Genomic DNA, 13726 nt, shown 5'->3' with positions numbered 1-13726 from the left:
GCTATTTGCCCAGAAACTGGGACAAAGGGATATGCAAGAGAACTCCCTTCAGCAGAAGGAAATGCTAATGTGGGCAAAATTGACATCCAGTGAAGGGTCACTGTTTGCTCTGGCTAACCTCCATTCACCAGCTGTTCCTACTGCTATTGCTTCTATTATCCTATTGCACCAGAGGAAAGTGGAGCACAGTTTAACAGGGATTGTACTAGATTAAAACAAAAGCAAAGATCTGGGATTTCTCCCCTCTACAGAGACTGCCCCCGCCTCCCTTATTTTTCCCCCCAGCATAGAATGGTCCTTTTTCTAGGTTAGGTTTGAGGTGCATAGAGCAGGGTGTGAACTGGGATCAAGGCTGAATGTCCACAGAGACAATATTCTCTCTTGACCCAGGAGAGAGTGATTCTTTTAGGGGCAGGGCTGAACATAATGGATTCTGTGATGTTGGTTTTGTCCCAGTGGCTGTCTTATCCAAGGGATTAATTGGTGCAGCACTGGAGGAGAAGGTGGGCTGGACTGATCCTGCCCAGCTGGACTGTGTTTCTGATAGAGACTGGAATTTTTAATGAGTGACTTTTACTTCCAATATGGCTGTCATGGATTTAGACTTTTAATGGTGACTTTTATTTTATTCATTCTGAGAAGCTGAAAGGGAATAAGCAGAGTGAATTCCTGGACACAGGAAGAGGGGTGAATGATACTAACTGGGGAGCGAGACTATAGAGCATGACACAGAAACACACCTACCTCTATCAAAGAGGGAGACATACACATGCACACTCAGATACACACTCAGAAGCACACACATGTGTGCGCACACACACATAGACAACGTAACATCTACAAAGGCTTTTGTGAGCTGGAGGAAATGAGAAACAAAGGAAAGTGAGTCCTGTTCTGAAACCCAGGCAAGCCAGTTTAGTGGGCTGGCATGTTGCTCAAGTGGATCAAAGAGGGGCAGGAGAGAGAATGAGCATCAGTATCAGGAGCCAAGAGGTCCTTGCTGATGCTGCTGATGGAAGGGGAGACACTTTCAGGGATGAGCTGCCCTGCTCTAAAGCATGACTGTTGAAACATATCCTTCCACATGCCTCACTTTATATGCAAGGCAGAGGCCTGCATAGCTGGTAGGCAGTGAGCAGGGGAAGTGAAACCGTATATAGCACGCATCCTTCCAGCCTTACTGAGGCTGAGCTGCATCACCCCATGAGTAATGCTGTTGGTTTCAGAGAGACTAATACAGAGTCAGGCATTATCTGACATGCAGGAAGTGTGGGAGCATCTGGCTGTGAATGATTTGGGGTGAAAGGCTGGTGGGTTGGCAACCCCTTGCTAACTGACCTGTCTTTACCAGGCTGCAGGGGCCAAATGCAATAGAGCTTATTAACATAACATGAGGAACAGTTCTGGGATACAGCCATGCTGATGTAGAGGCTCACAGGGCCCAGGGTGGGGCTGTTAAAAGTATTTAGAGAGCAGAGCAGAGTTCAACGCATGTTGGCAGGTGCCGAAGCAGCATGAGGTGAACATCCTGATACTGCTGGTTTCAGTGCCTTTGAAGTCATCAGAGAGGAAGGTCAAAGAGAACTGTATATTAACTTTGTTTCCTGGGATGGGGTATGGGATCCATACTGCTGCCTCCTCCCCTCCCTTTTCCAAGAGAGGCCACCCTGCAGTGTGGCATCCTTCAAATGAGAAAGGCTGGGCCTGACTCACCAAAGAACTCACTGCCTCTCCCATGGCTGAGCCCCCTGCCTTCACTTCACCTTCACACCGTGTTTCCAGGCATTTTGTACATGCCACACAATTTCCATGTGTCAGGGGGACAGGAAGGAAACCGAGTTCTCTTTTGCCTCTCCCATGGACAGAGTTAACTGATCTCACTCTAGTTTCTGGGAAATGACTGTCACAACTGCCACCTAATGATGACAAGTCCTTCTGTCCAATCGCAGCCCATCTGGACCAGATGAGGAATTGCTGTTCTCAATCTCTCAAACCATCCTGTATCCCAGTTGAGCTCAAGAGATGTGTCCTATGGCTTGCCTGATTTGAGATACTGGCTATCACTTTCACTGTAATAATCTTCTTTTAATTCTTTCCCCCCAGCCTGTTGTTTCCCTTGTTTCTCCTGGACTCTGGATTCCAAGCTACATTTTCCAAGTGCATCCATTCTCTCCTCAGGAAACACACACACCTTCTTTAGCAGGGCATTTGATTACAAGGTTGGTTGTTTGAGATGGGCCACCCTACTGCCTGGATGTCTCCACATGCTGGGGGAGACTCATTTTCAGTTCCAGGAGCCTGGCTGTTCTTTTTCTAGGCATGTGCAAGTTTTATATACACTCCCCCCACCCCCCCTTTTCACTGATGGAGGGCTGAACTTTCCTTGCTACTGACAGATACTCTGGTGAAGCTTTAGACAGAAGGGAAGGAGATTCTGAATCTACAATTTGAGTTCCCCATTCCAGAAACAGAGCAAAACTGTGCATCAGATGCATTTCCCACAGAATGATTGTCCTGAACACTTTCCTTCACCTGTTAGGCAAGCAAATGTATTTCACTCCATGTCACTGATAGAACTCTCCAAACGGAAACGTTCAGGCAGCGTCCCATGTTTAGGAGAAACAAGGTCTAAATCTTTCTAGCCAGTCTCAGCAAATGAAGCAATAAGGGCCTGGGTGTGGTGGGGATTAGAGAAGTTGCAAACTTCTTTAAGGGGGTTTGCTCAGCAAATCTCCAATCCAGTTCAATGGCAGGTTTGCACAAAGATCAAAATAGAAATTGGTTCTCAGGTATAATTTTTACTGAACAATTTTTTTTATTATGTTCATCATCACACCCTGGCAAGGTTCTCTGCGCAGTGTCTGACTTCACCTTCTCTTCCTTTCACTGTCTTGATCCCTCTTCCCTGTCTTTGAGAGTCTCCTCTTTTCTACCCCCTGTATTTTCATCTCTTAAGGAACCCCTGATGCCCAACCCTCCCGAGCAGTTTAACTCTCTGCTTTCTTCTCTCTCTTAAAATGATCGGCATAGAAAGAGGTAATGCTGCTATTTGTCAAATGTCATCTGTAAAATGTCATCATTAGGTTTTAGAGTGAACGCTCTGCCATGTTTTGTGGATTGGAGCCAGTCTGCACCTCTGAGTCACTATTTCAGGTTGGCCGCAGACTCAGGAAGAGGACACCACAACGGGCTGCATTTGGAAGGCTTTCATTACAACAGTGAAAGAAACTAAATTCTTCTTTGAAGTGAAAGCTCCAGTTCTGCAGAACCTAAATGCGTTGTGTGGTCTGTGATCTCCTGGCCCTCAGAGAGGTTTTGCTGTTAATTTCTTGCTAATCTGAGAATCTCTGGTGCTGGGATTTTCACGGCATGCTTGCTGGGTCTTTAATCTGGTGTCTTTTACACATCTCCCTATGCTGAAGGGTTCTGGGGCTGAAGAAAACCTGGAATGTCGGCTGATGGCACTGTCCTGGAAGAGGGTACAAATGGCTCTTTGGGCAAGAGGAGGGGTTGCTGCTTACTTTGGGAATGTGTGTGGGATGCCGGAGTGGGAATGAGGGAGGGAGGAATGGGGTGGGTGAGAGGGGAGTTCTTGTTCTGTCTGACCAGAGCTAGATTGTAGTTGCAGTCAGAGGGACATGCTCCCTGGCCCTTCAGGCCTGAGAGATGCTTCACCTTCATGTCCTTGCTAAAGCAAAGCTCTTGACAGCTGAATGACTTACCTGATAATTGCTGCACTGAAGGCTGGTCATGTGTGCTTAACAACTGTGCCTGAATGGTTTCTACTACCCTCTTAAAGCGACGGCTTGGACCTGCGGGGGGGAGAACCACAAATGGCTGTGAGAGGAGTGTCCCCGTGCAGTCGCACAGGATTTGCGAGGAGACAGAAAAGGCATATCTCCTTCAGTCTTCTCCCCCAGCATCAGACTGGGATAGCATCTGTGACTTAGCAAAGGAGTGTGACCATGAGATGCTACTGCAGCACCATGCAGGACTCAATAGGAGGGCCATACTTAGGAGCTGCTCTTCCTTCTTGGCATCTGAGACCCCATCAGGACTGGTTTGCTAAATGTGGGGCCACTTTTTCTTCTCGAGTTTTCCTCCTCCCTCCAACAGCTCCCCTGCCATCCTGAACTGGGAATTACGGCCATTTTCACTCCCAAAGGTTGTTAATTGACAGATCCATTCCAATTTCCACCTAACCGAGTTTGACCTTAGACTATGCTATCTTACCAAAGCTGAGGCCATTTGCAAACGAGTAGTGCCAGGGCAGCCTGAAATCAACTTGTGGCACCCACAAATTCGCTGGGCCTTAGAGCCACCAGGATTCATAAATAGGAAAGACTCCTTCCTCAGACCTGACAGGCAGCCTGTGATAAGCAAGGGGATGCCAGGAGAGGAAGGCGAAGGGCACACACTAAGCTTTTGCAACCAGCAGTGGGATCTGATGAGGGACTGGGATTTATTCCTCTGCCTTTGGTGAAGGGAAGTAAATCAGAAAGAGGAGGGAGATGGGGACACAGAAGACACAGAAGAGAATCCAGGTTAGTGAGAGGCTCAGTTCTGCAGTCCCTCCCCCTCAGTTTGAGCTGGCCCACCTCTCCCACCTGTGATTAGCTAAAACAGCAGAGTGGCTATTACATGTAACATATGCTCCTGGTAAGGGAGGGAGCCCTGTGGCCACTCAATGCTGAGAGACAGACATTTACTGAAATAGCAAGGCACAACAGAATAGAACCTAGCAAGTTCAATGCACGCAATGGCATCCTGCCATGACACATAGACGATAGCACAGGACTTGGAAGGAACAAGGATAAGCCAGCCACAACATTATAAACTCTGATGTTGATGATGCTTTTGGGCGTTCCTTTACTTCCTGGTGTGCACACTGCTGCACAAGTCATCACAGGTCTATGCTGTCGTCTATGCTGTCTCTTGTGTTCCTCCGTTTCTACACTCTCCCTCTCCTCATGAGTTCTGGATCTCCATCTTCCTCCCTCCCATTGCTCAGCTCCTGCTCTGGGCTCCCCGGCAGAGGGGTGGATTGTGGCTGTTACCTGATAAGAGTGTGAAAGTGACCGAGTAGATCCCATTCTCCTTCTGGGCCTCGCCCCCTTCCGTGTATGTTATGTCCACCTGGAACTTCACCGGCTTCTGGAAGACAGCGGGACCTCCCGTGGACTTGTATTCTGCACGGAAACTTGTCTGTGAGATGACGCTGTGACTGAGGCTGGGGATCTGAAATGGGGTGGTGGGGAGCAGGAGACAGTACAGTCAGAGGACAGATACCAAGATGACAAAAATTCTAGTTAAGGAGAACCCTTTTTTTTCTCTGGAGGACTCCAAAGACATCAGAGGGGGAAAGATTTGCTTCCTCTAGGCTCAAACTTACAAAGCCTTGTGTATTTTCCTGGGAACAGAGAGAGTGGAAGGTGTCCAGCACCTCACAAAAATATACAGCACCTTGCTGGATTGAGCCATAGTTACAGAGTGCATGCCAGTCAAGTATCTGACATGCTTCAAAGCTCCATTTGTTCTGTAACTGGGTACAACCAAGTACGGGTGACACCAATACTTACAACTCAGTAACAGCTGATATCAGGTGGAGGCAGAAAATTTATGGTTCAGTTTCAAAGAGACCAGGAATAGGGATGGATACCTGATCGCTGACCTGGACACAAAGTGTACCAGAATCTGGACTACGCAAAAGGATCTGCCCCCATCAGGAAACACCAGCGCTGGTAAAATCTCGGCAGTGAAAACAATCCGTGAGCTGTCAGTACTAAGCAGAATACTCCTTGTACCTTCACACTTGAAGAGCTTCACAATTACTCAGGGCTCAGTTCGCATTCATGGCTCAGGTCAAAATTTCAAATACACCCAGCTCCAACTTATTCTTCTATGTAAGAGCCAAAATTTCACAAGTGCTGAAAGCCTTAGAAATTTAACCACTGATCTGGGATCAAAAAAAAGGAGCTGAGTTCTTTGAAATATCTAACCCTAGGGATTTACTTAGCAGGTTGATGCCTTGCTTTTAATTATGAAGCTGGCTAGGAGATAGAATTGGGGTCTTCAGAGTGAATGCACTACTAAAAGAGACAGGACTGTGAACTGAGGCACTCTACAAACCCTTTGTTCTGAGTTGAATTTGTGGACCTGGTGATGGGACAGACGCAGTTTACATAAGCGTGTGCTGGTTACCGTGGGTGACGGACACTATTATGTTACGCTCTGCTGTGTACGAAAAGGTTAGGGGGTCCTGACTATGGAGAGCAAGTCTTCAGTGTAGGTCTATCATTAGGACTGAAACTGACTGTGAAAAACAATGTTATTTTGGCAAACTATATTAAAAAAACCCAACCCTTAAATTTGGGATCTGGGAGGACACTTAAACGAAATATGGGTGTTTCCAATGCTTTTGAAATTAAAAGAGCATCTGAATCAACATCTACCTCATTTATATGTTCTTTGTGCTTTGGGCGAGGGGAGAGAATGAGATCTCTGGATTTGGAAAGGTGAATCTCTTGGTGCCTCTACACACACACACACACACACACACACACACACACACACACACACTGCACACTGTAGTAGTGGTCATCTCCAGAGGTGGTCATGATGCCCCTGGAGACCCCCTCAGCCCTTGCCTCCTTGGCCTTCTGTGGGCAATCTCCCCTTCACGTCACTTGCCATGCTTTGATGAAATGATACTTTTAGGAAAAAGAGGTTGCCCCAGGGCTCCCCAAGTCAGATCTCTCATGAACACAAGTGTCCATGCTCATTGCCTTAAGGGCTAATCACATGGCTCCAACCACCCCTTACACCCTACCTATACCTAGCAGATGCTACTCCTTCCTCCTTCCTTCCTGAGCTATGGGCTCCCAGCCCCAGTCCTTGTCCCTTTTGGGCTATGGGCTCCTTAGTCTCCTTGGTCTTTGGCTGTGACTTCCCAGTCTTTGACTCCTCTCTCTGAGGCCTGGCTTCACTCCTAGGCCAGTCGAGATTGCTGGGGCCCCCTGGCCCTGCCAGTCTCTGGCTGTGGCCCTCCATGGCCTCCTTCCTCCCCTACTGGGCCAGTGAGACCTTTGGGCTCTCTGGCCCTGCTGGTACTCACCCCTCATGGGCTACAAGCCTCCAGGTTCTCTGGCCCCTCTTTCGCTTCTTGGCCAGCTGCAACCTCCTTACCTCCCCTTAGTCCCTTCCACAAACCTCCAGACTTGCGGGCCACTTCTTACTCAGCCTCTTCCCCTCAAAGCGATAGGCATGCTAAGTGCCTTGTCACACGTACACATGCACAACATGCAGGGGTGCCAGTCCCAGAGATCACACATGTGAAAGAGAAAAACCTGAGCTGCAGATTGAAATCACCACACCCCTGCCACTGAGGTTGCAGTCCTTGAAGGAAACGAGCCTGCTCCATTCATGAGGTGCAGAGAAAGAGGATTAAACTTAAGATGCAGAAGTCTGATGTGATGCAGGTTTACCTGCCTGGTGCAAGGGAAAGAGCACTCTGAGGACTGTCAAGGCACCCAGAGGGAGAAAGGAAGGATAATGTGACATAAATATAATGGAACCATTGATTAAGGAAATTAACTTTCTACACAGTGCAGTGGCACTTTAAGCTCTGGATGTATTTCAGCTGTGAGCACAGCAAGCCTGGAGAACCTGCCTTGGATTTCTCCAAACAGATGGTAAACTCTTAAGTGGAAAAGCATTGCACCTCCCCAGTTGGACAGGTTGAAGCATGGAACTAAGGAAGGAATAGACTGCAGGAATAGGCACATAAGGGATAGATGCAAGACAGTATAAGTTTTGCCTGAACACAGTTGGGTTCACAAAGTCTCTAGAATTGAACAGTGAGAGGAGTGAACAGCACATGCTGGATTGACTTACCGAAAGGAAAGCGTGGACAATGTCAGCCTTGATGGAGCTTAGCGGTTTGTCCTTAATGACCACAAAGATCTGTTCTTCTTTTTCTAGGTTGATGAAGTTACCAAACCAGGATTTTTTGGCAAGCCTGACAGGAACAGAAAAGAAAAAAAGAAACCAAAAGAAGGAAGCTTTAAAATAGATAAGCACAATTTCATGGGCACCTGGGACTTGGACAAACAACATAGGGAACTGTGTGTACTAATTCAAAGGTGACACTGCTATGTTGAGTGGCTGGCATGATATAACCTGAAGCATCAGAGAACAATGCATTAACTCAGAAAAAAGCCACCAAACTATGGATTGCATGGTTTTGCTAGAGCAGCATATGTGATCAGCAGTAGAAAACTAGGAGCGAGTGTAGCAGTTTTAACTGTTTTAACACACCAGTCGGTCCTGTCTTTGGTGCAGGATGCCTTCAATCTGTGTGCAGGTCTCAAAAATCCCTGCAAGGCTCTCTCTGTTTCTTGTGCCTCTTTGTGGATACTGCTATCACTGGCAACCTGGAATTTGGGGGTCACTCCAGCCCAGTTTCAACCTACTTGGTTTTTCAGTTGTAATGCTTCTTCCCTGAAGATGTTGCCCTTTGCTGATGGTATGTATCAAATATACATCCTTCTTTCAAGTAAACTGTGCCTCTCACTGTCAGTGGGCAGAATATAGCCAGCAAGAGGACTAGACCTTACCATAAGTGCCATCTAGGAAATCTAAGCAAGACATGGTCCTTGTGCTAACCACTGCGCCGCTGCCCGCCCCCACCCCGGGAATTTCTTGCAGCATCAAGCCACATACATGCACAAAACACCATTCAGGAATGTAAAAGTCAGTGACATCCTCCCCACCCCTACTGTTACATGTGTCAGGGTTTTTTTAAGCCTTCCTCAGAGGCACCGGATGTTGGCTGCAGCCACAGCTGGGGATTTTGACTAGGTGTGCCAATGCTCCTTCTGGGATTTAAACCTGGAGGTTCCTGGTTAGAGGGTCTTGCTCCTCCACACAGGGTCAGACCAATCACCATACTTGGTGTTAGGAAGGAATTTCACCCCATGGTCAGACTGGTATGGACTGTGGAGGCTTTTGCTTTCCTTTGTAGTGGGGGGCATGGCCCTCTTCCTGGGATGTCTTGAGCATATATCAACATCCTTTCCATCAGTAGGATGTTGGCCACCATGGTCCCCCTGCTATACCTGTGACAGGATAGGATGTTATGTCTTGTGTTGTGCCAGGCTTGGCTGTAGTTTTGTTAAACAGTTAGACAACTGATTTGTACAGAATGGTTTGGACAGGGATGATCCTGCCTCAGGCAGGGGGTTGAACTTGATGACCTCCAGATGTCCCTTCCAGCCCTACTTCTCTATGACTCTATGACCAATCCCCAGTGCTCCATCAAGTATTCAGTCCATCAAAAATGAAATTATTTTGTTGTCTCCACACTGGCACTTTCACCAAATGTTTGTTTCCCTCCATGTGGTTCCACCAAGGCCATTTTTTTAGCATTCATTGATAAAATAAAAGGTCCTATGGGAAAACTGTATGGCCATGTACACCAATGGGAAGTTACTAGAGGCTTGAGGGTAATTTATGACCCTTATGGAAAATTAGGGGGGCAGAGAGAAGACAATTGCAGCTGCAGGATGCAACCACAGAACTACTGGTCAAATTAACCCTAAGGGATACTCCACTGAAATCAGACAAGCTGTGCCAGGGATGCATTTACTTCATTTATTAGAGATGGAAAGACCTGCCACTTAGTTCACCTTCCTAAGAATGCAAGATTATAACCTGCAGAGCATTTTACAGCACTGGGTCAAGTCTGATTTGCAGTGCATAAAGGTTCTCTTGCTTCTTGTGGGATGCTGTTTCACAGCTTAATAGAAGAAAGAGACGCTCCAGGCTACATTTTCTCAGTAAAGGAAGACCATCTGGAGAAGAAATTATTACTGTTCAAAATTCCAACAAAGCGGCATGCAGCCGAAAAAAGATGTGAGCAGGATCTGCTTCACAGAGTAGATAAAGCTGGTTAGACTGACAGTCCTTGAGGACAGACTGGGGTTCAGGGGGGAGAGAGGAGCAAACTGGAAAGCTCATTTGGACTCCTGACCTCTGGGAGGGAGAACAAAGCTTGTTTTCAGTTTAGCTGGCCTCAGTCCTGACTTGTGGATAGCTCCATGTATCCCAGTACCATCGCCTTGTTGCTCATTTAATCCACACAGAGGAAAGATCAGAGCTGGAAGATGGCTCAGTGTTAATAAGCTTCTGTTTCCATCTACCCCAAGCGACCAACAGCACAGTGCAAAAGGATACACTTGCAGTTCGGTAAATCACCACTCCCCTCAATTAAAGGAAGCTAGAAAACCATAACTCCCTAAAATATTCATAGGCAGCTGTAACTAAGCCAGTGAGCCAAAGATTAGCATAGGGAGTAGCAAAGAGAAAGGGCCTCTCATTTAAAAGGGTCGTTAAGGAGCCAGGGTTAGAGTATGAAAGGAAATTACATACTAATTAGCTCATGTGTCTCACACACACCATAACAACTCTGGAGGCCCTGGGAGAGCTGGGGAAACCGCTCCCTGCATGTTAAGGGCCTTTGCTCATTAGCTGATTTGTACCTGGTTATCCATCTAAACTGTCTGGTTGTCCTAGGCCCATATCTATCTTAATCTGAACTGGGAATTGGCTGTACTGACTGCTGGGACCTAGTGTCTCTCTCACGTATGCTCCTTGCAACCTGGGGTTCGCCAAGATGCGAATATTTAAACATGGCTCTGCAGTCTGAAATTGCCTTTTATTTTATTTTTTTTAAAATGACATTGTGAGTCCCTGTATTTATTGGCCCCTTTAATGACTGAAGGTCAAAAGGGCCCAGTTTATAAGGAAAGTAATGAGGTTTTCTCCTGCCAGCTCTGCAAACTCAGCCTGGGATCTCAGAGTCCAGATGGGTACTTTTCTTCTGATGCATTACTGCTGGTAATAAAGGCTTAACAGACCAGTTTAGGACCTCAGTGATACCTGTGCCACCCTCCTGCCTCCAGTTTTGCTAATGATATACAAGATGGCATAGACTTCAAATAAACTTCCTGGATCTGCACTGGCTGTGCATGAAGCTTTCCACTCTTCCCTTTTTATGCTTGCCTCCTACTGTCTCTTGTCTCCTGGTAACAAACTCCCTCCTCCTGATTCTCTTCAGCTCTCTTGGCTTTCCCATACTGCTTCTTTCCTAGAAAAACCTCTCAGGAGCTGTTTGAGCAGCAGGAAGATGGGAGGCATGTTGCTCCCATGACAGCCAGTCCTTTCAGCCCTCATAAGATAGGACAGTACATGGTTAAGAATGACTACCTTGTGGACATTGTCCCATTGGGTAGGGTCTCTTTTTCACTGAAACAAAGGAGAAGCATGAAGTATGTAGTCTAGTACCTCATCCTCCAATTGGCTCAGAAGTGGACAAACCTCCACCACTGACCTCCAGGGTAGGGAATCTCTCTTTCCTTTTAGTCACACTGACAATTTTCACTGCTGACCTGGTTTTGCATGGCTCCCTCCTGGTTTTCTCTTGCTCTGAAGGGCAGCAGCAGTTTGGGATTGGCCTGTGCCAAGACCTGACTGCAATATCCTTTCTGCAGGGCAGATTTGAGGTGGAGAAGTGAAAAATTTGGGGTGGAGAAGTGAAAAAAATGTTCTGCACATTCCCTACTCACCCTAGGATCTGAGGAATCAGGCAGAAGTGAAAGAGCGATTTACACGTCCCTTTACTTCCCCACATAGATCCCTGTGTCTAAGTCATAATCTAGCTTTAAGTAGGTAAAAGAGACAAAGGATGGGAGGAAGAAAGCATTCTTATCCCCAAAGCACAGGGGAAGACAATGATGCATACAAGGATTAACTGACTCATCCAGGGACTCATACAGGGAGTCTGGCAGAGCAGAGAATCAAACCTAGGCCTCTCAAGACTCAGTCTGAATCTCAAACACATCAGTATGTATGTCCAGTCCATGTTGTCCTTTCTAATCCCCGTTACTTTGCACTGGTTAACACTGAATTCCAGCTACTAACATGTTGCTCATTCTTTCCATTTTAAATGACCATAGGTCCTTCTGGATAGCTTCACAATCCTGCCTAGTCCTCACTCATCTTCCTCATTTGCCAGCTTCAATAAGGTTTGCTACCACAAGGCTCACTCCTCTTCCTTCTGGGTGGCATCAGTTTTTGAAGAAGCTGACAAGAGATGATGCATCACCTGCAGAAGGGCTGACTGACTTTGGGAGGGAAGAGTGATGGCCTGAGGAGCCCAAGACCACCTATCAGTGGGAGGAAGAGACATTGGGCCAAAAACAAAGAAGAGTAAAAGAAAACAAAGGAAGTGCATGGTGAGAAGATGCAAGAGGAGGAGGGGGGAATGGAATGAAAGGGGTGGAGAAGAGGAGAGCCAAAAGCAGAAAGGTGTGAGAGCTGGGAGCACAACCACTTCTGGCCTCAAATAAAGAAACAGGCATGCAGCAAAGACATCCTCCTTGAAAGAGGCAGCCACTGTCCAGCCATGGAAGAGAAGGAAAGGGGTATTTTGAGGAGTGAAGAGAAAGGATGGGATGTCCCTGACAGATGAAACAATACCCATCTCTTATAGCAAGGGTGTCAAACTCACATTGTACCCCAGGCTAGATCTTGGCCTGCAGGGCCCCAGATCCAGCCTGGGGCATGAGGAAGCCATGGTGGCAAGGGCAGCTCTGACTCTGACCTGAGCGTGAAGCAGCAGCTCCAGTCCCTGCCCCATGCCCCATGCTGAAGCCAGAGCTGTTGTGGCTGCATGCCGCATGCCTCTGTACCAGCTCCAGCTCCAGCACTGGATATGCAGTAGGGACCAGCAGCTGGGAGGTAGGGCTGCAGTACTGGTGACAAGTGAAGCAGCTGGAGGGCGACCAGAGCTATATCAAGCCCTTGCTGGCCCTTCTGCAGCTGCTCACCACATCCATTGGGGCCCAAGGGTCTCAGGTTCTGTATCAGGCCGCTCTTTCCCAGCTACATCCAGTGGTCCACTGGTACTCTGGCTCGCTGTAAGTTTGAGGCTTCTGCCTTACAGAAAAGACTTGCAAAAAGATCTAATCATTAGGGATAACCTTTTCAGAGTGTTTTTTCCTTTTGAATAATTATGAAGAAGTTCACAGAGAATTTTATTCCTGGCAAAAAAGTTCCAAAGCTCTACTTTCTCCCTTAAATTCTCAAGAACCCTGCGGGCCAGCTCCTCACTTAGACTTAGACTCAGCATGATATTAAAGCTCAAGTATCAGTGTGAGCCAGTGAGCAGTCCTGCTGATACAGAGGGGGCATCTCACATGTTTAATGTTCCACACATGCTGAAGTGCCTTGTCAAACTGGGGATCTCCGGCGTACCTAAGTGCAGCTCTATTCAGGCAAATGGAACAGTACTGCTTTATCCAAAAGAGAGAGAAGGTGGCCCTTTAGGACTCATTACTAAAAGATTCTCTGGGACTTTTTCATAAAAGAAAAAACAGCCATTACTTAGACATGCCAAGGTACATTACCTAATCATGAGGACTGTTAAATGAATGAAGATTGTTAAAAGATGTCATAAAGCAAAGCAGCACATTTTTTGAGGTCAATAGAGGTCCTGATGAGGCTATCTTGTTTCTTATGGGGGGAGGGGGAGGGGAAAGAAAAGAAAAGTAGAAGTGGGCACTGAGCAACAAGACATCTATCGTTCAAATCAAATCCAGTTCATTATTTTTTACGACTTTTATTATGTTTACTGCGGGGTGCAACCCAATTGAACTCATTAATTCAG

At 47.0% G+C, this 13726-nt stretch overlaps 1 protein-coding gene across 9 annotated transcripts in view; it reads right to left on the bottom strand.

Moving 5' to 3' along the window:
• BRSK2 (BR serine/threonine kinase 2) overlaps positions 1-13726 on the bottom strand; it is a 490223-nt gene that overhangs the window by 23023 nt on the left and 453474 nt on the right. For all 9 annotated transcript variants that reach the window (XM_059722574.1, XM_059722576.1, XM_059722577.1 and 6 more), the window contains 3 exons: positions 7894-8017; positions 5058-5238; positions 3723-3812 (listed from right to left, as the gene is read on the bottom strand). In XM_059722574.1, coding sequence (XP_059578557.1) covers positions 3723-3812; positions 5058-5238; positions 7894-8017 — 395 coding nt within the window. The remainder of the gene's footprint in view (positions 1-3722; positions 3813-5057; positions 5239-7893; positions 8018-13726) is intronic.

Source organism: Alligator mississippiensis, chromosome 2, assembly GCF_030867095.1.
Source record: "Alligator mississippiensis isolate rAllMis1 chromosome 2, rAllMis1, whole genome shotgun sequence".
In the NCBI taxonomy this organism is placed as follows: Eukaryota; Metazoa; Chordata; order Crocodylia; family Alligatoridae; genus Alligator; species Alligator mississippiensis.
This window is presented reverse-complemented; position numbering and strand designations above follow the sequence as displayed.